This window comes from Nesoenas mayeri (genome assembly GCF_963082525.1).
Source record: "Nesoenas mayeri genome assembly, chromosome: 14".
NCBI classification, from domain to species: Eukaryota; Metazoa; Chordata; class Aves; order Columbiformes; family Columbidae; genus Nesoenas; species Nesoenas mayeri.
This window is the reverse complement of record NC_137556.1, coordinates 575836-600835: the sequence shown is the minus strand read 5'-3', so window position 1 is coordinate 600835 and position 25000 is coordinate 575836. Positions and strand designations below refer to the sequence as shown.

Here is a 25000-nt window from a genome sequence, read left to right as displayed (position 1 = left end):
TGCAGGGAATGGTTCACAACCTTCCCCAAGGCAAAGGAGTCTCAGCAGCCAATGGGACACACAAAAAATTAACATCTTCCTGTAACTAACAGATCAGAGGTGTCAAAACTGAGGAGAAACGAGTGGATATAAATCCTAAGTGAAGAAAACCAATGGAATTCTGGTTTTGTTCCAGACCCTTCACAGACCCCATGTACATTTCTGCGTTCTGCTGTACACTAGACGGGAACAGTACATTAGATGGGAACAGTACATTAGATGGGAACAGTACTTCCTACACCAGGAGGAATCTCACACGAGTCTACTCTAATTGTAGCTCACAAAGAGAGTTCTTCACGTGAATTCCACCAGCGTTTAACCACCACCATTAAGTGTTACAGATGCCTTCCCCCTATTCTTTTATGGCACAGCACACCGCAGGTGTTAAAGGACGCGCGCAGCGCGGGCACCGCAGCTGTGAGTCTTCACATCCGTGAAGTCTGAGGGTTTGATGTTTCTTGGCCCAGACCAAGGCGTTCTGCGGCTGACACCGCGCCCACGGAGCCAGAGAGCTGCCCAGCAACAGGAGCGGCGCGGCGAACCCCAGAATACTTTAAAAAGCAAAGACGCGAATGAAAGGTCCTCATTCATGCCAGAAAGTTTAATCACCGAGTCTTGTGTTTCCCTGCGCTACTGACTCATTTACCCCCGCCCGCACCAGCCGGACAGCGGCTGCTCACAGCCCGCCCGGGGCCGCAGGACCCGCGGAGAGCGGCCCGGCCACCCGCCCCGGGGAACGGGGCCGCCCCGCCGCACCGAGCGGAGCGCGGGGAACCCGGGAGCCGGCCGGCCCCGCCTGGAGAGCCCCGGGCGGCCCCACCGGAGCGCGGCCCCACCGGAGCGCGGCCCCACCGGAGCGCGGCCCCACCGCTCCGCCCCTCCCGCACTCACCGCCATGCTGCCGCTGCCGGAAGTTGAGCGGAGCGCACGCCCCCCGCACGGGGCGGGGCCGCAGCTCCCGCCGCCGGCCGGGCCGTACCAAGGCGGCGGGGCCGAGCCGGGCCGTACCAAGGCGGCGGGCGGGGGGAGGCGGCGGCCCGGCAGTGCCCTGGCAGGGGCGGGGCCGGGCGGGGCCGCGGCGCCGCGGCGGGTTTGCCAAGGCGCGAGTCCCCAGAGCGGGGCCGGGGCGGGTCCCCCACGCCGAAACCGCGACAAACGGGAAACTAAAACATGCCCCCCGCCCTGCGCCGCGGAGCTCCCGCCGGACCGCTGGGGGCGCTACGGCGGCGGGCTGCCCGTGCGCCGAGGCGCGCTGCCCCTTTAAGAGCACCCCCAAAGATGTCGCGCCGGGGTTCATGTGCTCGCTCGACCTAGCCTGCTGGTTCCGCGCTGACCTTCGGGACGGGCTCTTCGCGGCTTGCTATTGGCTCGCAGCGCACCAGAGTTGCCGTCTGATTGGCGAGCGGCGGCCGGGGCCCGCCCCCGCCGTGCCCGGCAGTGCGTTGCGGCCTGGCGGCTGGTTCCTGCGCTAGGCCTGAGCGGGCCGCGGCCGGGCCGGCCATGGCGGCGGTGTAGAGCGGAGCGGGCGGAGCGGCGGCCACCATGATCATAGAGAACGTGGACGCTCTCAAGTCGTGGCTGGCCAAGTTGCTGGAGCCGATGTGAGTGCGGCGGCGGCCGGCAGGGCCGGGCCGGGCGGGAGGCGGCTCCGCGCTGCGCGGTGGGCGCGGGGGCCGGGCCGGGGCGGCGGGGCCGGGGCTGCCGCTCGCCGCGCGGTGACACGGCCTGGGCCGCGCGGGGACTCCCGGGGCCAGCGCTGGGCACGGGCTGCGCTCCCGGAGCGCCGGCCTGAGGGGGCCGGGCCGAGCGCTGGGCTTTGCCAGGGCCCGGGCGCCCGGCCTTCTGTCCCAAACCTGCGTGTCGGCGTTGGCCCCCCTGGAGAAGCTCCGCACAGCCCGGCTGAGCACCCCGCCCTGCAGTGAGCCTGGCCCGGCCCCGGCCCCAGCCCTCGCCAGAGACCCTGACCCGAAACCCTGACCCCAGCCCTCACCAGAGACCCTGACCCGAAACCCTGACCCCAGCCCTCACCAGAGACCCTGACCCGAAACCCTGACCCCAGCCCTCACCAGAGACCCTGACCCGAAACCCTGACCCCGACCCTAACTAGAGACCCTGACCCGAAACCCTGACCCCAGCCCTCGCCAGAGACCCTGACCCGAAACCCTGACCCCAGCCCTCACCAGAGACCCTGACCTGAAACCCTGACCTCAGCCTTAACTACAGCTCCTGACCCCCACCTTGAACCCTGACCGTATCCCCTGGCCTTGCCTGGCCGCGGTGTCCGAGCTCCATCTCCCTGTGCGTAAGGCCGGTTTGCAGCACCGCCCGTGCAGCAGGAGGATGAGCTGTTGGCCAGAGTGGTTGGAACTGAGCACCCAGTTGGGAACGTTGGCTGGAGACGAGGGGGAGCTGCCCTTGACTTTGGTGGGGGGTCTGGGGGGTTTTGTGTGTGGTTCACAGCAGCACGTTGCCCGCTGGCCGAGCGCTTGGGCGGAGGTGTAGCCAGGTGTTCTGCGGTGCTTCATCTGCAGCAAGGGGCTTCTAGGGGATGCTGGCTTGCGGGTGACTAGCCAGCCCTATAACGTCCACACAGCAAGACTAAGACCATTTTGAAGCTGCAGAATGTACGTTTACAGGGTGTCATTAACTGATCTTTCTACTTTCATATTTTAGATAGGCCGTAGAACTGCTCGGTTCTAGTCATTCAGTAGCAGGCTCCTGAAAATTCTTCATGACTTTCCTTTTATCTTTTTTAAGATAACTTGTGTTTCCAACACTTGGTCAGATCCTCCTGAAAGTCTGTCTAGAACGGAGCGTAGCTCTTGCTCCTGCGCCATCGCTGCCGGTTGCAGCCGGGCTGTCCCTTCCCCGGTGCCCCAGCCGCGCGTGGGCCAGGACGTGGGGCGAGGGCTCGCGCGGAGTCACAGAACTCACTGGTGGGTCCTGGCGGCCGAGGACGCAGGATCAGACTTACCAGCGGGGAAGCGGGAGAAGGCCCCGGCTGCCGCGCTGCAGGCACGTGCGAGGCGGCGGCGCAGCGGAGGGGAGCCCGCGCGTGCGGAGGGGATGGGGACGGCCACAGGGTGATGGGGCATCTCCTCTATTCTAGATTGAAGGTTTATAGTCAGCTGCATGTGGGCACTAGCAGTGAATACATTACATGCAGGTTATTTATTTTTGTGAGTGTGTATGTGTAAGAAACGTTAAACCTGTAAATTGGTGGTTTCTTTGTTGTTAATTGCTACATTTTACATGGCTTTCATCGGATGCTGGAAACAGCGAGCAAACTAATTTGGAGTAGAACTGCTTGGCTGGCTGCTCATCGAGGAGTTTTAGTTTCTCTAACCAGTTGGTTTGCGTTTTGTTTGTTTCGTTTCTGGATTATTTTTTTTTGCTTGAGATTATTTTGAGGTCTATATACTTCATACCATTTCCTTCTATTTCTATTGTTAACGTTCTTAAAAATACAGTCCCTTCTCGAAACTTTAATCTTTTAAACAAATCTTTAGATCTCCAAACTGTCTTGGGCTCCTGCCGACCACCCGGTAGCTCGCGTCTGCTTCTTCTGAGAGGCAAATCCAGGACCTCTTGCTTAATCTGTTAACACTGTTAATCTAGTTCATACTTCGAGTGTTTCTTCTAGTAGGTGAGCAATGGAATCTAAAGCAATGTCCAGGCAGGGCGATGCCGTCGGTGGTGCGGGTGCTGAATCCAGATTAATGACTGCACCCCTTTAAAGGCCGACTGTGAAATCTGTAGGCGTGGAAGGAGTCCCTGGGGAGGCAAACCCCACGGAGCTGGGCACAGAAACTTCAGCTGCACTGAGCTTGCCTGTGTGCACATCTAAATGTGCTTTTGTGGCAGGTCTTTCTGAACTGCTTCTCACGGTAATAATGTCTTAATACTTTACAGTAATAGTTTGGTGCCTTTCCTGGCGCTCGCTCTGCTGCTCCTGTGGGGTCACACTTGGTGGTGCTTGTGCTTGGGCAAAGTGAGGAACCCGTGGCAGCTGCTCGGTTGCCCCAGAGTCAGGCAGAATTGGAAGAAAGAAGAAAGGTGGTTGTTCCTCAGCCAAGTGAGGAAGGAGCAGGGCAGTGGGCACGTCGGCGGGCGTGGGGTGGTCACAAGGCAGCTGAATCTCGTGCCGTAGTTGAGGAAACGGTGGTGCCGGTGCTGCCGCGGTGGTGCCGGTGCCAGCAGCGCCCGCCGTGCGTGCCCGGCTGCCCCAGCAGTGCCAGAGCGGTTCTTTCTCTCCATAGATGTGACGCAGACCCCTCAGCCTTGGCCAACTATGTCGTGGCGTTAGTCAAGAAAGACAAACCAGAGAAAGAGCTGAAAGCTTTCTGTGCTGATCAGCTGGACGTCTTTCTGCAGAAAGGTACCGTGCTCTCCGCTGCCCTGTCTGTTCTGGGGGTCATTTTGTCGAGGGGAGGAGGGAGGATGACGCACCACTATTGCCTTCAAAATACTTGTTGTTGTCTGTGAATTGAATATTTCTTACAGTTGTGAGGGGAGAAAGATCTTGTGATTAGAAAAGCAGAAGTTCAGCTGCAGTTGGATGGCGTGGCCCTGGTCACGGTGGGCGGCAGGAAATCCTCTGGGATTAGCGCTGGCAGTCCCGATGTAAAGTGTCAGTGATGCCAGAGTCCCTGGCAGACGTTTGGTAACTCTGGAACACCTGGGCCATATTAATCTCTCAGGCTTCTGGTGAGCATCTCATAGCATAGCAATGTGGTTCAGACTCCAGGTTTGAAACACTTGATATTCTGACCCTCCCTGGGGAGGTTATTGCGCGTTTTTTGGTGATCTGATGTTACCCTGATGCTTAGTCTTCCATGAATGATTTACTCTCACAAAAACGCCGAGAAGAGGCCGCCAGCTGTGGCTGCTGGAATAGCTGTGGACTTAGTCCTTGGTCACAAGTTTGGGTCATGCTTGCCCCTTAGAACATGGCAAAGTGGTAAATGTGTTAGAAGGAAAACTCTCCCTTTGATATACCTGATGGATTTCCTTGTCCAAATAAAGAACCTCAGGTTCCACAAACGTAGTTCCAGCTCCTCCAATGGAGCTATTGTCCGTTACTCGAAGGTGCTGCCGTGAGCAGTGCGCCTGGATGGCTTTTCACAGGGACTTCTCTGGTAGATCAAATAGTGCCTTTAAGTCCATACGTAACAATGTTTTCTCATGTTCTGTATCCTCAGAAACTTCAGGTTTTGTAGATAAACTTTTTGAAAGTCTGTACACGAAGAGCTATCTTCCTTCTCTCGAGCCCGCGAAAGAGACGAAGCCGGCGGCTCAGGAGAAAGAAGCCGTCAAGGAGGAGGTAACATCGTCTTGTCCGTCTCCCTGCCTCTGCTTTTCAGCTCAGCCAGCCGTACGTTGTGAGGCAAAACGTGAGAGGAAGAACTGCTTTATTGTGACTAATAGTTACATCTCTGTGCAGCTGAAGGAAAATGTAAGACGGCCATTCAGATAAAAACATTTGACGATCCCTTTTTAGAGCCTACCTTTGATCTGGATGACCAGCATTCAGCAGTCCTGTACGAGCTGATAATGATTCGGGAGAGTTTAAGAGAGCAGGGACAAGCAAAAATGTTCCAAAACATTTCCTGTTCAATTTTTTATATCCTGTGAAGATTAGAAATTATTTTAAATGTTTTCTGAAATACTTAAAATCAGTGAAACATGGTGGGCTCTGTATTGAGGGAGAATTGCTTTGAAAGGTGAGGGAGAGGTCGTTTGCCAGAAGTTCGTTCTTCTGTCTTGTTTTCAAGCTTTATTGGCAGAATGGAAAGCAGTCGAGATTTGAGAATTCACAGTAGTGTTTCCACAGCTATCTGAGTCTCTGCACGTTGTGTCATCCCCTGCTCCCACCTGCCCGAGGCAGATGCTGCTGCCTCTAAGCTGGCGGTTCTCCAAGGGAAGAGGCTCTTCCCTGTTTGTAGCATCCTGTCGTACCGGCTGGGAGAGAGCTGGGGGAAGATTGCTAGAGAAGGAAACATTTGTCATTTCTGTGTATCGTGAGCGCAGTTTGCAAAGGTATTTTAGGCTGAATATGTGTTTTACTTTCTGTAGGAAAGATGCAAGTGAAGTCAGAGTGTGTATGAAATTCTCGTCCTTTCCCTCACTAATTTGTAGTGCTTAAGTGTTCTGTGCAAGTAACACTTAAATATTGTTTTATAGGGGCCGCTAACTGTACAATGAGCTAAATCTTGGTCTTATTTTCTTCATTGAAAAAACCCAAAGTGATACTCATCCTTGTTTGGCAGTTGTCTCTGAAACAGAGTTTTCAAGAGCCGGTTGAAGAAGAGCGGGATGGCAGGAAGAAGAAGTATTCCAGTCCGACGAAGAGCCGCACGGACTCCAGCGAACAAAGGTTACTTTTGAACCAAAATATTAATATATTCTTCTGTATTTGCTGGCAATCTTTAACTGTGGATGTTTACATTGTAGGTAGTGTTTTTTTTATAAAAATAGTGGTTTCCTCCCTACTATTCTGTATCTGCGATGTGTTATCTGCATGCTCGTCACCCGCATGAGAACCCTCCACTGGAAGTTGGTCTCTTCCAGAAGCATGGCAGTACTTTTCAAGTGTTAATACCTGGCAATGTCGTCAGCTCCAGGGTTTCCCTGTTCTGGAAATGAGGAGCATTGCTGGGGGTCTGTGGGGCACGGGGCTGCTCACAGTCCAACGTCACTTTCAGAACGTGTTCTGGTTTGGTGATCCAGCCTCCCCCTCTCCAGTTCTCCTCAGTCATCCCTTGCGGGTGTCCGGGAGTGAGTGGTTCAGCTTTGAGACTCGGGATTTCCCGTGGGATTTGGGAAACTCTGACTGGAATGTTTTGCTGTCCAGGTTGGCTGGGAAGGATGAAGAGTGTCTTAACCTGTTACCAGCTGGTTTTTATATTTGGTTTCTCTTTTTATAAATATGGTCTACATCTGTGTGTTCTAGAACCAGAGAGAAGAAGCGAGACGATGGGAAATGGAGGGACTACGACCGATACTACGACAGGAGTGACCTGTACCGGGACAAGTCCAGCTGGCGGCGCGGCAGGAGCAAGAGCCGCAGCAAGAGCAGAGGGCTGAGCCGCAGCCGCAGCCGCAGCCGGGGCAGAAGCAAGGACCGGGACGGCAGCCGCAGCGCCGGTGAGCGCCCGGGCGGCTGCAGCAGCGGCTGCTCCGCGGGCTGCGCTGCCCTGGGCAGTGCGAGCGCATCTGGAGAGCTTGTGTTCCTGAAGTTATGCATTAAGATGCTGTTCTTCAGAGTGGAACAATTAAGCGCGTTGCTTTCTTCTTGTTAACCTCTGAATTTCTCCACAGGTGCACCCCAGCGGATATCCGTAGCTGATACTTTTGTGTCGCGTGTTGACCAAGCTTTTGTGTTTTGGTTTTTTTCCAAAGATCTACCTTTTTGTAAAATAGTGTTACCCTGTTTTTCACTTTGTTACTGCGTGTCTTTCAGAGAAGGTTTCTTTGTAATTGAAGGTGGTTACCACGTGATCCATTGTTCTTTTGGGGCTAATTCAGGTCTCGTGGATATTTTTCCACAGAGGCACAGATGCCAATGCATATTGAGACCACGTTAGTCAGAGGTTGGGGGTAGATTTGTTGTCTCAGGCTTTTCCCCCCTCTTTCTACTTTAGAAGAGGAAGCTGTAACCCAGGGTGGAATAAGGAATAGAGGAATGAATGTGCATCTGGAAAAAATAGGGTTTAGATTTCTGAAGTTAAACCCTGTTTGCATTACATTTAGTTCTTATTCCGTTGGTAAAACTGAGTTCCTTCAGGGCCAGTTTGACACACAGAGCACTGAATACTTACGGAAATGTTCATACTGTTGTGCATTCCCTTCTTCCCAAGGCTCTGATGTACAGAACAAAGCAGAAAGGCTTTACCTACCTTTTTTCTTTAAACAGAGCACCGAGAGAGATCCAAATTCAAAAGTGAAAGGAACGATGTGGAAGGCTCGTACAATCCAGGTTCCGCGGCTCCCGGTAAATCCTCTGAGCAGTATTCCTCCGCGCAGGCTGTGCCCAGCGCTGTTACCGTCGTCGCGCCCGCGCACCACCTTGAGAACACGACAGAGAGCTGGTCCAATTTCTACAACAACCACAGCAATCCCAGTTCGTTCGGCAGAAATCCTCCTCCTAAGAGAAGGTGTCGAGATTACGATGGTAAACTGTTTCTCATTTTCCATACCTTGTTTCCATTATTCTGTGACCTTTTTTTGGGTATTCACAATGAGGCAGCAGGTCAAACGGCAGCGGCGCGTGGAATGCCCCTGTCTGTGAAAGATGCATGTATGACCTTATTTTACTGGGGAAATAGCTGGGCATACTGGAAGTGGTTTACTTACAATCTGACAGTTGCAGGATAAGAACATACGGAGTTTGTTCCCAACTCTCTGTGCTTGGGAAATATTTCAACCATGGGCAGTTCCGGTGAAGGTTACGGTATACGTGCTTTATATCAAATAGGTGGTACTTCTCTGTTTATTTCCCACTGCTTTTATGAGGGATGCAGGTATGTTTGTATGCTTTTGTGGAAGGTTATTCTAATTTGAATTATTTCGAAACCTCATCTGGTAGCGTAACGTTGGATCAGTGACTGCATGTTTTCTTGAGTAAGAAATTCCGTAAAAACTGAGATGCTACGAATCGCTGACAACTGACGTTTTTTCTAAAAGATGATTGAACATCCTGTCTTGCAGAGCGAGGATTTTGTGTTCTTGGTGACCTTTGCCAGTTTGATCATGGAAATGACCCCTTGGTGGTGGACGAAGTTTCCTTGCCCAGTATGATCCCGTTTCCCCCGCCGCCCCCGGGCCTGCCGCCCCCGCCGGGGATGCTGCTGCCGCCGCTGCCGGGACCCGCACGCGCCCTGCGGCTGCCGGTGCCGCAGCCCCACCCGCAGCCCCCGCCGCCCGTCGTGCTCCCCGTGCCCAGTAAGGCCACAACCCTTCTCTGTGCTTCTTTGCAGCCCAGTTGCGGCGCTGGCTCTGCCTGCAGGGTCTGGGTGTGTTCAGAGCGCTGAGCCCCAGTTCCTTTGCCAGCCGTGTGCCGTTCAAGATATTGTCAAAAGCACTCTGGAAAAATCAGCTTGTAAACGGTGGTGCTCCCAGCACTGCACACAGAGTTAGACAGAGTGGGCGGGAAGCGGAGGGGATCTCCTTCAGCCTGCCCCGGAGCCCCGGTGGTCTTTGAGGTGGTCACCGTTGCATTACCAGCTTTTTCTTTTTCCAGTGCAAAAATGTTGAGATTGAATCTCCTAAAAGTTCTACTAAATTTCTGTGTTTGTGTTACCTGCTGCCAAACAGCAATACATAATTAATACATCTAAGATCTATTTTAACTAATATCTCTGAGATATTTAGCCTTTTTAATTATCTGACTGCACCTTATAATGTGAGTTATATGAAGAAACGGAAGATCATAATAGATTCATGGTTACCGTGTTTCAGTACTGCCTGTGGCAGTAACACATACGTGCTGGGATAGCTGTATCAGGTACAGCAACTATGGGGTGAGAAATAGTTTTGTATAGGATTAACCGTGCACGTTGTATGAGCCACGTCGCGGGTGTCAGCAGCTTGTTCCCGAGGGGACTGGGGCTGTGCACAGTCAGGTCGCGGTGGTGCAGCGAGGCTCTTTGTCCTGTCTGGGCACCTGCTGCAGCCGCTGAGATGTATTGGATACGGCACAAACACAGCCAGAGCAGCGAGAGAAATTCCTTATCTGTAAGCGCCTTTTGCCTTATAGTTCTTGTTTCAGAACTGTAATGCGAATGTTGCTGATACGATCTCTTGCTTGGAGCAGCCTTGATGCTCCGTGGCAGAGCTGCGGAGGAGCTGCTGTAGCTAATGCAAGCTCTGACAGCGACAGACCCCTGGGGAAGAGAACTTTTTCTGTTCTTCCTTGGGGCTTTGTCTGTTCTGGAGTCAGAGTAACTTACCTGAACAGGGCTTCTGGATTTGCTTTTGCTGGAGTGGTGGTGGGATTGTCAGCATTTGCAGCCTCGACCTTGCTCAAGACAAGGCGTAAACGAGCTGCATTGAACTGTGTGCACGTTTCCCTGGCGTTGTGAGTCTCAGCGGTGTGCTCTGTGCTGTCGTTGCAGGACCAGCGCTCACGCAGCCCAGCTTGCTGACCAGCCGTGACCAGGCGGGGCCCAGCGCCGTGCCCAGCCTGGCCGCCGTGGGAGCCCGGCTGCCGCCCCCGCTGCCCCAGAACCTGCTCTACACTGTGTCGGAACGTGAGCACGCACCTCGTTTAAAATCTGCTTGAGATGCATGTTTTAACATTCCTTTGTCCATGTGTGATTGGAAATTATTGCGTCTGTGCTGCCCCAGTGCACGCGGATCCGAAGGAGCCTGATGGCCCCGCCGCGCTCAGCGCGTCACCCGGCGGGGCGTGAGGCCGCAGCGGGTCCCGGGCACCCCTGCGGGGCCTGCCTTGGGGGCTCACGTGCTCAGAGCAGTAAGGTGGTTCCATAGGAAAGGGATCCATTTATCTTCAGGCTGTTTAGTAGAGCATGAGCAGGCAGCAGACGGATCTGCAAACCCGTAATTACTATTTAACTTGGTCTGTATTCCTGTCGGTTTTGGCTACTACAGATGAGAGAATCACAATAGTCTCTACAGTCTTCATACACGTTAGTACTGAACAGAGCTCAAATCTTTTAGAAGTGGGTTTTTATGAGGGAAGATAACAAAATACTCAAAGAGTCCTCGAGTGCTGAGTTTAGATCCAACATTGCTTATATTTCTCAAAAACGCATGGAGTAATGGCATTTCTATGTTTTACGTTAGCAAAATAAGGTAGTTAACTCTCAATGCTTTATAATATTCCTGACTGGGAATTTTTAACATAATTATTCTGAATTTTTATTCAAAGGAGGGCTGTAGTTCATGATCCATGTCATTCTCTTGTGACTTCCATGCTTTTCAGAACTTCCATCACTCCGATATCTTGTTGGGTTATCTGTCCAGTTATCTGCGAGTGCTGTCAGGCATTTAGGTGGCACCATCTGACTCTTTCAGCCTCAGAACTTCTTCCGGGGTGACTCTGTCTTGGCTTCTCCGCACGGGGCGGTTCACCCCCAGGGCACCCGTGGGTCCAGGCCCTGGTTGGGTGGCCGCGGCTGCTGCCCTCTTGCCATCCGTCATCTGCCCAGTCGCGGGAGGAGCTCGTGGTTCAGAGTCTGAAACTGAACTGTAGAACATCAGTGTTGAAATTCAGAGGCATCTGTTACAAATTGTAGAGTCTTCATTGTTGCTGTGGAACAGGGAAAGCGCGAGTGCTCCGAGCCCGTCCAGTCCCTCGTGCAGCCGTTCGTCTGTTCTGGGGTGCACAGCGTGTCTGTGGAGCCTTTCGTAGACTTCATTCGTTCTGGTTCTTGTATCACTTTCCCTTTTTATGGTTAGAAAAGGTGTCATCCTTGACTTGGACCTTGGGCTGGAGGAATAATATCATGTTGTTCTGTCATCATGTGTTCTCATGGTTACCCCTTTTAATTAAAATCATCGTTAGCACCTTACTGGAGCTAGGCAGTCGGTCTCACTCTTGCATAAAGATAATTTAATAGGTAAGTATTGGTCACATTACCTGATTTCTCAGGTTTCTTTGATTGGAATCATTTGAGTATGTTCTTCCCAAAAAACCCTTTTCTGAAGCAAACTAGACCTTGGGGCAGCAAAGACTCTGCATTCTCGGCCCCACGCAATCAACGTTCAAACTGCATCTTGTGTTGCTCCCCTTGAACCACTGTCAGCTCATCAGCAGTAGTCGGTTATCGTGACCTGTGTGCTTCTGACAGGCAGTAACAGACTGAAACCAAATGAGGCTTGGGCATAAAGTTCAGTTGAGAGTTTTAAATGGCTTTGTGCATCGGCTGTGCAACCTCTTTTCTCTCTTCATCCAAAACAGCTTCTGATTCTTGGACATCCATGCACTTCCTTAAAGGGAAATTAATCAAGTCTTAAGCTCATTTGAAAAATTCTTTCATTTCTCTCCTTTTTTTATAGATACATATGAGCCAGATGGCTATAACCCCGAAGCTCCTAGTATTACCAGTGCTGGTAGATCTCAGTATCGACAGTTCTTTACAAGAGCACAAACGCAACGTCCAAATCTAATTGGCCTAACATCTGGGGAGATGGATACAAATCCAAGAGGTAGGAAGGGTTTCTAGTCATTGCTATTGCTATTTGTGTCCAAGACCGTCAACACTTACTTTCCTCTTTGTCAGCCTGGCAGCAGTAGTTTTCCTCACCGATCTAGTGTTTCGGAGTAATTTTCAGACATCTCTACCTTTTTTAAAATGCTAACATGACCATATGAAAGTCAAAGGAGCCTTTTTGATTAAAAATAACCGCTTGCTTGGGAATGTTACAAGGGGTTTTTGTGTTTGGTTGGGGTTTTATTCCTCTTTAGCCTGTGAAGGCCCGGTTTGGGTGCTGGGGATTCTGGCAAGGAGGCCGGAGCAGAAAGGCGGCCGTGAGGGGGGCACAAAGGCGGCCGTGAGCGGCGCAGGCTGTGAGCGGTGCAGGCTGTGGGCTGTGAGCAGTGCAGGCTGTGAGCGGCGCAGGCTGTGAGCGGCGCAGGCTGTGAGCGGCGCAGGCTGTGAGCTGTGAGCAGCGCAGGCTGGCGGCTGCCGCAGGTTTGCCCAGGGCACGTGTGGCCCTGGCACAGAGGGCACCCCGAGCACTGGCCAAGAGGGACCGGGCTGCCAGGCTTGGACCCGCGGGCGGCTCCGTCACGCAGGGGTTCTGTGAGCACGCACGGGCCTCGCCGGCTCCCCGGCCCGCGGAAATCCCCGGCCGCATGTCGGTAACTGAATCCCAGCCCGTGCGGGTGATGTGATGTATGAGCAGTGACGTGTACTAAATGCCTTTCAGGGGAGAGAACAAGTCAAGGCTCTCTAAAGAAATTTTTGTTCTGTGAGCATAACTTGCTGTTTCCCGTCTGCTTTCCCCACCCTGATTCCTAAAACAAAATATGCTGAATTTCAGTGTTGACTGTTACATTTCAGTGTTTCTTATTCAGTAGATAAGAGAGGTTATTTTTTTCAGTATCTCCTTCCAGTGGCTCATCCTATAAGGAGTGTGGTTAGATGCTATCGCAGAAACTGCTGGTTCCATCTGAACAGCCATCACGCAGGCAGGGTCGGGCTCTGCCGCTGGCCCGCAGGGTCCCTCTGGGGCCCCGCTCCGGTTGGAAGGTGTGGGGACCGTTCTGTGGTGCTGCTTCAAACCACTCGTTTCACTCTTTCAGGGGCATGAAAGGTTTACTCTAAAATCATCCTCCACAGTAAGATGGAAACTGTAGGCCCGAAAGTGCCCAGTCTTTGCTCTCCCCAGTGCAACCAGCAGAGCTCTGGTGTGTATAAAAGCCACGGAAAACTGACTTGTAACTCAGATGTCTTTGTAGGAGTTGAATGTTTGGTATAACAGGAAAGTAACAGGATAATCCTAAAAAGGTTGTAAATAAATATTTGGCAAATTGTTATCTAGTGCTTCAGCTTTGTGTTTGTAGAAGTTGCTTCAAACTTTAATGTCTCCGAGAGTATCATTTCATGCCATAGTTGTGCATAATTAACAGCTCGCTGCTGAAAATCGTCTGGAGGGATGGCAAGGGGGGAGCCGTGGAACAACGGGTTCTTGTTGCTTGTTCGCTGTCAAGGGTTAACACAGGGAAAGCTGCTCCTTCCTTCAGCCCCTTCCACAGCGCAGCGCTCGAACCTCAGGTCTGGGAACCCAGCCACGGTTCTTCCTCTTCCTGGGGGGTTTGGTTTGGTTTGTTGTTGGGGTTTGGCTGGTTGCTTTGGGTTAGTTTTTTCCTGCAGAATCTGAATTTTCAACACCTGAGAGATGGAGTTCCCCTTTGTTTCTTTAAGCTAATACTAATCTTAAAGGTCAAAATCTTATCTCTGCTGGCTGGGCTAGATGGTTCCTCTCCTCAAGTTGTTCAGTTAGACTAGCAAGTGATCTCTGAAGTTACTTCCTAAACGAAACTGTCCAACTTGATAAAGTCTTCCTAATTTTTATGTTTTTAAACTCAGTCCTGTTTTGTTGTGTGAGTGAAAGCTTTTGATGTGTCTCTGTTGTCGTATGGTAAATAACATGGGCTTTTTTCCTTTATCCAGCTGCCAACATTATCATCCAGACAGAACCTCCCATTCCCATCACAAATAACAGCAGCAACGTAACCAGAGTTGTCCTTGAGCCAGACAGCAGGAAGAGATCTCCGAGCGGCGTGGAGTGTCCCCCGCTGAAGAAACCCTGGCTGGGAAAGTAAGTGAGCGACTGCGGCCGGGCGGCCGCGCTGTCCCTGCGGCGCCGCGGAGCCGCGGCCGCTGCGGCAGGAGAGCTGGGGACACATCGTGTGGACGCTAAATGGGGTTGGGGGGAGCGCTCTTTTGTTCCTGCCCAGATTCTGTACTTTTTAGGAGAAAAATAATGTTAATCCACATTTAAATTTTTGTTGCTTTACTTAAGTATATGTATGCCTATCTGAATTATTACCTTGTTCTCATTGTCTCTAGGCAAGCAAATAACAACCAGAATAAACCAGGATTTTTGAAAAAGAATCAGTATACCAATACAAAATTAGAAGTTCGGAAAATTCCACCAGAATTGAACAATATTACACAGCTCAATGAACATTTCAGCAAGTTTGGAACTATTGTAAACATCCAGGTAAAAAGCACAATTCCGTTTCATGCCTGTACGTGGGTATTTTATTTTCCCTGAAGCCTTCTTGGATATTGCAACTGAACCGCATTCCTTGAGAAACCGCAGTGGAAGCTAACTGGGCAGTTCACAAAAACCTTCTCTTGGTCCGCTCTGTACTCTTATCTTAATTTGTAAAAGTATATTGGCCCTGCCTTTACAAGGTCTTCCTAAATTTGAGAGGTGCGCAGGTTTAACTGTATCTAAACCAGCTCAGGATTTCGAGCAACTTGTGTATAATTTTTGCAATGGATCTTGTAACAATTTCTGTCCTGTGTGGTAGTCGCACAGTATTCATAGTCAGGATTTTGAGAAAGGTGCTAGAGGAGAGTCTTTCCATGCATCAGTTTATCCCCACTTTGCATCCCAGAACTGGCTCCAGTTCAGTGGTGTTCCGTGCACTGTAAGAAGGGAAGAAGCACTAGACAAGCAAAACACAGGTAGTTACATGGTTAAAATAGCATTTCATTACCATTTCTTTTTCTAGACAAAAGAGTTGCCTCTCAAGTCCTCGGTTAGAGGTCTCGGTAAAAGACAGAGACCTGGGAAGCCTCTGTGTTTGTTGAGTCGATACTTTTATGTCTTAGCCCAACAGATACTGTGGCGCTTTGTGCACCCTGACCATCACATAATGCATTTAAAACACGCCATCTCAGCCATTATACGGGAAAGTGCGAGATATGTTGTTATTCCCGGGATTTACGTTCAGGCACGAGCAGTCTTGCCGCGCGCACTCAGCTGACGCCGCTCTGGGCGCGGCTGGGGTCGCGCAGCAACGGACCCGGCACCAGTAGCTCTGCGCTCGCACCCCAGGCAGCTCACAGCGCTCTCCATATACAATACTGCGTGGTGCACGAGCCTTGTTTAAATTGTGTTTTACTGTTTATGGACTTTGCTGCAAGTACGTGTAATATTTGCCAGAAGGTACCTGACTTTAATTACATAGAATGCTTTACCTGTATTTTGAGCTGTAAACATCATTGGGTATCCCCCACATTATTGCAGATTATTTGTAGATTGGTTTGCTACTGGTCGAAGAGAGAAATAATGCATTCTAATGAACTTCCGTTTTAGGTTGCTTTCCAGAACGATCCTGAAGCTGCTCTAATTCAGTATGTAACGAACGACGAGGCCAGGAAGGCGATTTCCAGCACAGAGGCCGTTCTGAACAACCGGTTCATCCGGGTGCTGTGGCACAGGGAGAGCGAGCAGCAGCCGCCGCTGCAGCCGCCCGCGCAGCTGCCGCATGCCCCGCTGCACCTGCAGCCGCCGGCGCTGAGCACAGCCCCGGCCGGGACGCCGCACGGCAGCATGGCCAAGGTACCGCCCGCCGCCCGCGTCCGAGGGCGCGCTGCTGCGCAACGCAGAGGGTCTCATCTGCCGTTTCTCGTGTCTGTTGCTGCGCAGGTGATGACCAAACCGCTGGCGTCCGGTGCCTACGTGCTGAACAAAGTCCCGGTGAAGCGGCGGCTGGGAGCGGCGGGCGGGGCCCCGGCGGAGCTCGGCCAGGCCGGCGCGGCGCTGGAGGACTCGCAGGTACATTTGATGGCTGAGACCATCTCCCGGTTGCAGCGAAGGCTTTGACCTCTTAGCTGAGAAGGAACCTGCAAACAGAACTTGGAATTGTTCCAGCTGGTTCTGTTTCTTTTCGCTGATGTTCCGTGCCGCCATGATCAGTCTCTTCTGCTAGTTTCATTAGCTGCTTATATGAAATAGAGACAATTACTTCAGAAACAAAGTATCAGTATTTCAAGTAGCATAAAATACTTCTGGCAATGCTTCATAGTAAGTAAATTGGGCAGCCTATGTGTGATGGTGGCTTTTTGTTGGTGAACCCAGTTGCTTTTCCCAGTGCTCTTTTTGCTTATGCTGTGCTTTAGCAGCAGTGGTGGGAGCCTGTAAATACTTCTGCTTAGAGTTCAGGCTGATACAGCTGAGTTGGTCCAGCTATCATAGTGCAGTGTATGTTCTTGGCCAGAGAAGTCCTTCCTGTGGAGGTGACTTTTGCTGCCTCATCTGATCAGAAGGGGTGATGCTGGACTGTGAAGCTGAATACAATGCACGTGCACAGTCAGCTCCGGGGTCTCCCTGGGGGATGTCAGGATACAGAGGGAGTTTCGGATGAATGAAAGAAAGTATCTTCTGCAGAAATCCTTTTACCAAGTGTTCAAGCTGATTGCTTTCGAGCGAGTTGATTGTTGGGTCGGTGCCTTTATGGGCATGTTTTAATTGCCTCAGTCTTGTCTGATTGCACAGATCTGGCAGTTTGTGTTCATGTTTCACAGAACACATTCCTCTGAAACTCATCGATGGAATATCACAGTCATTTTGAGCTATTACGTACTTGTTTGTGTGTGTGTTTTTATTATTTCAGACTTTTCCTACTTCTACAAGCCACTCAAAAGTGGTTTACAGTTCCTCAAACTTGAAGGCATCTCTGAAGCCTGGTGCAGGGTCTAAACCGCATGATGTGCAGGAAGCCCTTAAAAAAAAACAGGTACTGTACTATTCTTCGGCTGGGTGGCACTCAAAGTACTTTACGAAGAAAGGTTTGATAGGCAATTAACCCTCAAATATTGCCGTATAGCTTTGTACATTAGTGTAGGTTTTGTCGTTGTTACCAGCCAATCTTGCATGGTGAGGCTGGTCACAGGTGAGGGAGTAGCCGAGTATCCCTGTCACCGTCTGACTTGACACACTTGGTCGTATGTGGATTTTCTGGGTGTTCTTGAGGCATTTATCTGATTTTAATCTCTGCAGGTATGAGACACTTAAATCACAACATAGGATATGGTTCTTAAGGGGCGTCTGAAGGCAAAGATTTAGTAGAATACTTCACAGCAGGAAGTTAGCAACTTGTTGCTTGGTTTTGTTTTCCAGAGCAGATAACACTTTATACTTGTGTGTTTTTCAGACTAACAGTTTTCATTATGGCCTTCACTTGTATAGCTTGAGGAAGAAAATGTTATATATATGAGTGCATATAATGCTAGACTACCTTTACTGACTGAAAGCATTTTCTTCTCATCTAGGAGGCAATGAAACTCCAACAAGACATGAGGAAAAAGAGGCAGGAGATGTTAGAAAAACAAATAGAATGCCAGAAGGTAAGGCTGGAATGTCTCCTAGTAAGTACAGCCTGATTTTGTAGATACCTGTCTTTCAGTCTTGGGTTTGTTTCTGGAATTTTATATGCCTGCTCTCTTATTAATACACAGATGTTGATATCCAAGCTGGAGAAAAATAAGGCCATGAAACCAGAAGAGAGAGGAGAAATAATGAAGACCTTGAAAGAACTAGCAGGAAAAATATCTCAGTTAAAGGATGAATTAAAAACTTCATCTGCAACCTCTACACCATCAAAACTAAAGTCCAAGACAGAGGTATTTATTGCATAAGACACATGCCTGCCTGTCTCTTGTAACTATTTCTAGTATTATGTCCTAAAAATGCAGCAACATTAGATAAAAGCACTTCCGAGCAGTGTTTTGATTTGAGTGATAACCATGGGCAAGCAGGCTGTGGTTTAAAGGAGCTCGGATGACCCAGTTTTGCATGTAGCTCATTCAGTCTTGCTGCAATTCTGAAGCAGAATTTTGGGTCCTTCAAAAACCGGGCTGGAAGAGGGACATGGAGGCAGCTAAACCGAGTTTAGAGGAAGGTGTGGATATTGTGTACTGATGGGTCTGTATCATTTACATAAATGTATTGCTCAGGAATTGGAATAAAACATTAAAAGCACACATGACAGTTCTGCTTTTCCCTTCCCCCTTTCCGCACCTTTCTCTCTAAGGCACAAAAGGAACTCCTGGATGCAGAACTGGACTTCCATAAGAGACTCTCTTCTGGAGAAGACACAACGGAGCTGCGGAAAAAGCTGAATCAGTTACAAGTAGAGGTGAGCCTGGATTGGTGCTGTTACTGCATTTATGATATTGTCTTGGTCGATGGGCAGTAGTGAGTGAACTCCTTGTGTTGCGCTGCTCGCATGTGCAGCTCGTGCCTTGCTTGTGAAGCTGTTTGTCTCAACCCACGAGTTTTCTGGCGTGTGCTCTCCCGATTCTCTCCGCTCCCAGCAGGGACTGAGCTGTGTGCTGCTCGGTTGCCGGTGGGTTAAACCATGGCAGATATCTAATTGTTTAAATCCCTTCAGGCTGCCCGTTTAGGCATTCTCCCAGCTGGGCGAGGAAAGACGGTGCCGGCCCAAGGACGAGGCCGCGGCCGCGGCCGTGGCGGGAGAGGAAGGGGCACATTGAACCACATGGTGGTGGATCATCGTCCCAAAGCACTGACAGTCGGGGGCTTCGTGGAAGAGGAGAAAGATGAATTGTTACAGCACTTCTCTGTGAGTATGCGGTCACGTTAGAAAAACAACAAACTAAAGAGGAAAACTATGGGTGAACTATAAATCTGAGATGAAGTAGGTACCCAGTACCTTGGGGGTGTGCTTGCTTGCAAAGAAAAGCATGCTAAGCAACTTGTAAATAACTGTTTCTCTTCCGAATTCTTGAAGAAGCAAGTCTCTCTGTGTCTGCTGGTGCAAACAAATCAAAGACTTCATCCTGAATTCATGGAACAGGCTGTGGATAAGCAAACAGCTTCAGGAGTTATTGGGGTGTAAATGTAATGTCGTGTGTAGCTGCTTTATGATAGTTGGGAAATAGTGAATTCGAAGAATTCACTTCTGAGCTATAGATTAGTACAATTCTTTCCTTTCCTTCTGCAAAATTAAGCTCCACTTATTCTAATGACAGTAACTGAGCTTTTGCCCGAAAGTGCAGGTCCAGGTGCTGCCGTGTGGCTGGATGATGCAGCTGAGGTTTCTCTGGCTCTCACTTTTCTGTCCAAAAACCACGGTTTCAGTGGCACCTCGGTGCTCTGCAATTGTAGCACCTGATGGTCGTGGTTTTGGAGGAGAATATTACTCCTGTTCCTAATCAATTTTTCTCTCATAGAAATTCGGAGATATTGAAGACCTTCAAGAAGAGGATTCCCCATTGAGTGTTGTTCTGACTTTTAAATCTCGCTCAGAAGCTGAAAATGTGAGTGAAATAATGGACGTATTTTTTTCATGGTTCCAGAATACGAATTTTTAGCTTCTTGTATGTGCTTTCCTATTTTAAAGTGCAGCGGGCTTTGGTCCCCCTAGTGGGAGCTGGGTAGCGTGGGGTTTGTCGCTGCGGCGTTGGTGTCGCCAAGGGGGGTTCCTCGGGGTGCCCCCGGCACACGGGGCTCTGCAGGGTGGGTTCGGCGCCAGCCGAGCTCCAGGAACCCGCTCGTGCCGCGGGCACGTCAGCGCTGTTCGGCAGATGCAGTCTGAGTGGGGGTGCTCTTGGGAGGCTGAAGTGGGTGGTTGCGGCTGATGTGTTTGAGATCCTCAAACGTGCACCTGCGTGGTGCTCGCTGGGGCTGCCTCGTTGGCGATCTCAAAACTTCTTCACTTGATGCTCTTTTTGAAAATGTGTTCATTTAAAATACAACCTAGGCTGCTAACCAAGGATCCCGGTTCAAAGACCGAAGGCTACAGATATCCTGGTACAAACCGAAGGTACCCTCTGTGTCCACAGAAATCGAGGAAGAGGAGTCTAAAGAAGAGGTATGAACATGCGTCAAAAACTAATGGCTCTGCTGGAGTCTATAGCTGAGAGCTCTTCTAGGAGACAGTTTTCTGTTACTGCAGAAATTGCAGAAAAGATGTTTTGGCAAACCAGAAACTTAGCTGATTTTAATGGTAGATATGTTTTCCACATTTTACAAAAGGGAAAAGGAAAAAAAAGTACACTTTTTGGATGGGAAGTTGATTTGTCAGCGATGACAATGAACCTCCCGTTCTACATGTGCATGCTGCTCATCTGCTCAGCATTAATGCTCCACTGTGGGATAAGTTATGTGTGTTCTTTCCTGTAATTATGGCCACATTAGGCTTTTGAAGGCAGTTTCAAAGCGTTATTTCCAGAGGGCGGGTGTGCTCGTTCCTGCTGCCACGGGCAGTTGCCTTGCGTTGCCTGTCTGGGTGGCTGAGGCTGCTGTTCTCTCTGTACAACACGTGGAGTGGAACGCGGTGCCCAGGAGCCCACCAGCGCACGCAGTGCCTGGCCAGCGCACGCGGTGCCCGGGAGCCCAGCCAGCGCACGCGGTGCCCAGCCAGCGCACATGGTGCCCAGGAGCCCGCCAGCGCACGCGGTGCCCAGCCAGCGCACGCGGTGCCCGGGAGCCCGCCAGCGCACGAGGTGCCCGGCCAGCGCATGCGGTGCCCGGGAGCCCGGCCAGCGCCTGCGGTGCTGTCGCGGGGCGCGCCTCTGGGTACAGCACGAACTTGTGTGTTTCAAAGTACGTTTTTTTTCATCTAGGAGACTGAGACCTCAGATTTATTTTTGCACGAAGACGATGATGATGATGACGAAGATGAGGATGAATCCCGTTCTTGGAGAAGATGAAACTTGATATTGGAAATGTATAATTTTAGGAATATAGTTCAAGCTACATCTTTTAAACATTTATTTAAGGAAGTTGATGAGCCAAAAAGCTTTATTTTCTTTTCAAACCACAAGATTTAAAGTGAGCAGAGTTTGTTCTCAAACACATTTCGATGTAGAGCTGTGACACTGAGCTAGCCCAAGGCCCAGTTACGTATTGCATCGTTAGCAAATCACCAGGATGGTGATTTTTTTCTATTTAAGAAGGATCTAAAAAAGGGGGGGAGGGAAATAGTATTTTTTTGTCCTCTTTTTGTGTCACCTCTATTACCTTGTTTCGGGTTTTTTTATAATGTGATTGATTTGTTAGTTTATAATTGAAAAGATATTACAGGTTTTATTTAGCAATATTATGGGGTTGGGGGAAAGATGCAAACTTTCATTAAATGTTATGAAAGAAAAAATGGCCTCATTTGCGAATTGAAAAAGGGTAGCTTTTGTTTCATACGCAATCTCTTATTGTAGGAATTATTTGTGGCTAGATTCGTAAATCGTTTATTTCAATATGTTTGAAAGCCACACGGTTTCTTTGCTCTACTGCTGTTTGTGAGAGGGGACGGAAGGAGCAGTTTGACAGGGTATTGGTAGAATGTTGGACAGTTCGCTCTCTTTCTTCAAATTCTGCTTCACAGGAAACATCAGCAGTGACACGTTGGAGTGAGTTTCCACTCACTGTTGGTTTTTCCTCTGTTGTTCCAGTATGAGGTTCAGGTTTAAGTCAGACTGTTTGTTTGCTGCATTTCAGTATTTGTGAGCGCGAATGTCCTGAGTTTCACGTGGCCTCAAACGGCAAACCAAGCAAACCGCACTGCCCGGTGCCGGGGAGCGCGGCCTCCACCGCCCGGCTGGCGCCGGCTTCCAGCCGCCGTGCCCCCGGAGCCGCCCAGGCACGGCGACGCCGGAGCCGCGCTGGCCCTGCCGGTGCCTCTCCCGGAGCACGGCGGTGCTGGAGCCGCGCTGGCCCTGCCGGTGCCTCTCCCGGAGCCATGCTGGCCCTGCTGGTGCCTTTCCCGGAGCCGCGCTGGCCCTGCCGGTGCCTCTCCCGGAGCACGGCGGTGCTGGAGCCGCGCTGGCCCTGCCGGTGCCTCTCCCGGCGCACGGGGCACTGACGTTCTCGGCTGCCGCGCTGTGGTGCCGGTTTAGAAACGCGCCGAGCGGTGCGTGTGGCAGGAGGGGTGACCAGCTCAGGTGCTCTGGCAGCTCACGGACACGTCTCCACGAGTGCCCCTTTGTACCCTGCACTTGGCGGTACATTTTATGTACGTTTCTGCACAAAATAAACAGGATGTCAGTGCAAGAATGCTCTCCTTTTTCCAGTAATGAATTTACCAGTGCGTTTCCAGCAAGTTCCTGACTGAAGGAAAGCAGACATCAAAACCTTTAAGTGGCAGTGGCTCTGAGCTTGGCTGGTGACCCGAGCTGAGGTGGCTTTGGGGACAGGTCTCCAGCTCCATCAGCCTCTGCTGGGCGGATCCACAGCAGGACAGGATGATTCCAGGTTGCCCCGTCAGTTGAAGGGACTGTCTCCATGTCCGTCTCTTCGGGTGGAACCCTCGCCTCTTTAGTAATCGGGACTTTCCTGCTAATTCTGAGGCTAAATTACAGTGTGAAGAACGAGGGGAAGCCCGTCCTGCTCCCTCACACAAGTGTCCTGCTTTTCTCCCATCGTCTCTAACGGGTCTTTTTGTCTATGGCTCAGTCAGTGTATATTTGGAACAATCCATTGCAACAAACATGCGAGTCCTGACAGTTTAAAAATTATAGAGGGAACAAAAGGATTTATATATTTTTTTGTAAAGAGTTTTTTCTTAAACTGTATAATTTTGTAAATATTCTGCTTTTTGTGTACTAAAACTACCAGCGTATAGATTTCAATAAGAATTGTTGTATTTTTGTATTTGGAAAACGAAAATTACAGTGAATGAATGAAGCTGTAAGAGAAACGGCAGCAGCGTTTGCCGCGCGTAGAACGGGGTTTGTTTCCTACGGCTCAGCTCTGGCGCCACGCGGGACGGGACGCGGTTCGGGAGCTTTATTGGAGGGTTTTGGGCGTTTCGCGTGGCCTCTGGTGTTCCAGCAGGCAGTGGCCGCCCTGCCCGGCACCGGGTGCGGCGCAGCAGCGGTTCGGGTGCCATGTTCGGTGCGGGGAATGGCGGTGCCGGGAATGGTGGTGCTGGGAATGACAGTGCCGGGAATGGCGGTGCTGGGCAGCGCGGGGACCCACCCGGCAGCGGCACAACTGCCCAGTGCCCTTTGCGTGGCCACAGCCGCAGTCCCGGCGCCGCGGGGCGCGCGGGGCTGGATTCAGCTGCCGGGGGCTGCGCTGGGGCTGGGTCGTTGGGTTTGGTGGGGAACGTGGCGGTGCGGTTTCCTTTGTTGTCACGGCGCTGGGACAGCGCGGGCGGTGTGAGACGCGCGTGCCGGGCTGCGCCAGCCCGGTCTGGGCACGGGCGCTGGAGAGGGCGCCGTGCGAACAGCGGGTGCTGGGAGCCGCCGTCTGCCGCTCCGTGTCGAGCTGACCGGAGCCAAAAAAGAGCGAAGCAAACTAAGGGTTGAAACGATAGGTCTAAAAGCAGATGCCCGCTTCTTGCAAAAATGACACTTTTTTAACAAAATCATGTGAAAAGGAGTAAAGTTCCCCTTGGTGTATAGTAAACTTGTACAATAGTTTTTACAAATTGTGAACTTGTGTAATAGTATAATAGGAGATATTGTTGAATTTCTAACTGTTTATACATTTAAATTCATATATGTAATGTTTGTTTTACTGATTACAATCTGAATTTCTAAAATGCATGTTGACTTTTTTGCAATAAAGATATACTATGGAATGGTTCAAGATTTAGAAAAGACAAAGAAAATCATAACTTAAATAAATTGGACAGCAGAACCATTCAAAAAAATGACAGCTATCACAAAAAGAGCATTATCACTTTTTGGGGGTGTATGTGTGAAGGACGGGGGTGTTCGTTTCTGGAGCGTGTGTTCTGTTGAATTGCTGGGGTGTCAGAGCTGGGGGGGAGCCCTGGGGGGCCGGAGCAGCCGCTGCGGGGCCGGGGGAGCGGGGAACAAGCAGGTTCTGCGGGGTCGCGGCTCTGACAGCATCGGTGGGTTATTGAGAACGGCGTGTACAGCACAGGGAGTTACACACACGCGGACTGTAGCCCCTTGGCCATTGGGTCTGAACACTTAATTTATTTTGTTATTAACTTCATGCTTGGTCTTTGCTTCTTTCACCGTTTTTGTTACCCCCTTCACTTTCCTGTCGCTTTCCTCCAGATAAACGTTTGTTGGTGGTCCCAGTTCTTCCAGAGCCCGTCCTCTCGCACTCCCGTCCTCTCGCACTCCCTTCCTCGCACTCCCTTTCCTCACCTGCATTGTCAGGCTGTTGTTTGAAGCAGACCGGACGTTTCACAGGACGGGAGTGTTTCCAGTTTCCTTCCCTGTGCTCTGGCGGGCGCTGGTGAGGGAGCGGGTGGCTCGGGCTGCGGCGCCGCCGGCCCCGCGAGCGTGCGGAGGGACAGACGGCAGCGGACAGACGTGCATCCGAGCGGGACGGCCCCGCGGCGGGGAGGGCTGGGGGTTTTCATCTCATTTCTGGGGAGCCAAACCCCCTTTGCCCTTTCTCTCTGTGCCGCGGTGGTGCCGGCGCGACGCTGCCGAGCGCTCAGAGTTAATGGCAGCAGCGCCTGTGCATCCCGCACCCCTAACCTGAAAGCACTTCTGCTCTGTGATTTATTTAAATGCTAATGAATTAT

At 51.0% G+C, this 25000-nt stretch overlaps 1 protein-coding gene across 3 annotated transcripts; it reads left to right on the top strand.

Annotated features, from left to right (window-relative positions):
• The first annotated feature begins 1095 nt into the window (after positions 1–1095).
• Positions 1096–23813, top strand: RBM27 (RNA binding motif protein 27). Of its 3 annotated transcripts, XM_080353490.1 has the most exons (22): positions 1096–1640; positions 4299–4417; positions 5241–5362; positions 6309–6415; positions 6992–7185; positions 7955–8212; positions 8749–8982; positions 10155–10289; positions 12061–12210; positions 14181–14328; positions 14580–14733; positions 15841–16086; positions 16174–16302; positions 17141–17263; positions 17799–17873; positions 17985–18149; positions 18560–18664; positions 18920–19111; positions 19722–19808; positions 20252–20362; positions 21117–21220; positions 22560–23813. In XM_080353490.1, the coding sequence occupies exons 1-21, from the start codon at positions 1582–1584 to the stop codon at positions 21201–21203; spliced, it is 3000 nt and encodes a 999-aa protein (XP_080209616.1). In that variant the 5' UTR covers positions 1096–1581; the 3' UTR covers positions 21204–21220; positions 22560–23813. The 3 variants fall into 3 exon arrangements, with proteins under 3 accessions (XP_080209616.1, XP_080209615.1, XP_080209617.1); XM_080353489.1 differs by lacking the exon at positions 22560–23813 and having other exon boundaries at positions 21117–22549; XM_080353491.1 differs by lacking the exons at positions 12061–12210; positions 22560–23813 and having other exon boundaries at positions 21117–22549.
• Positions 23814–25000: the final 1187 nt, after the last annotated feature.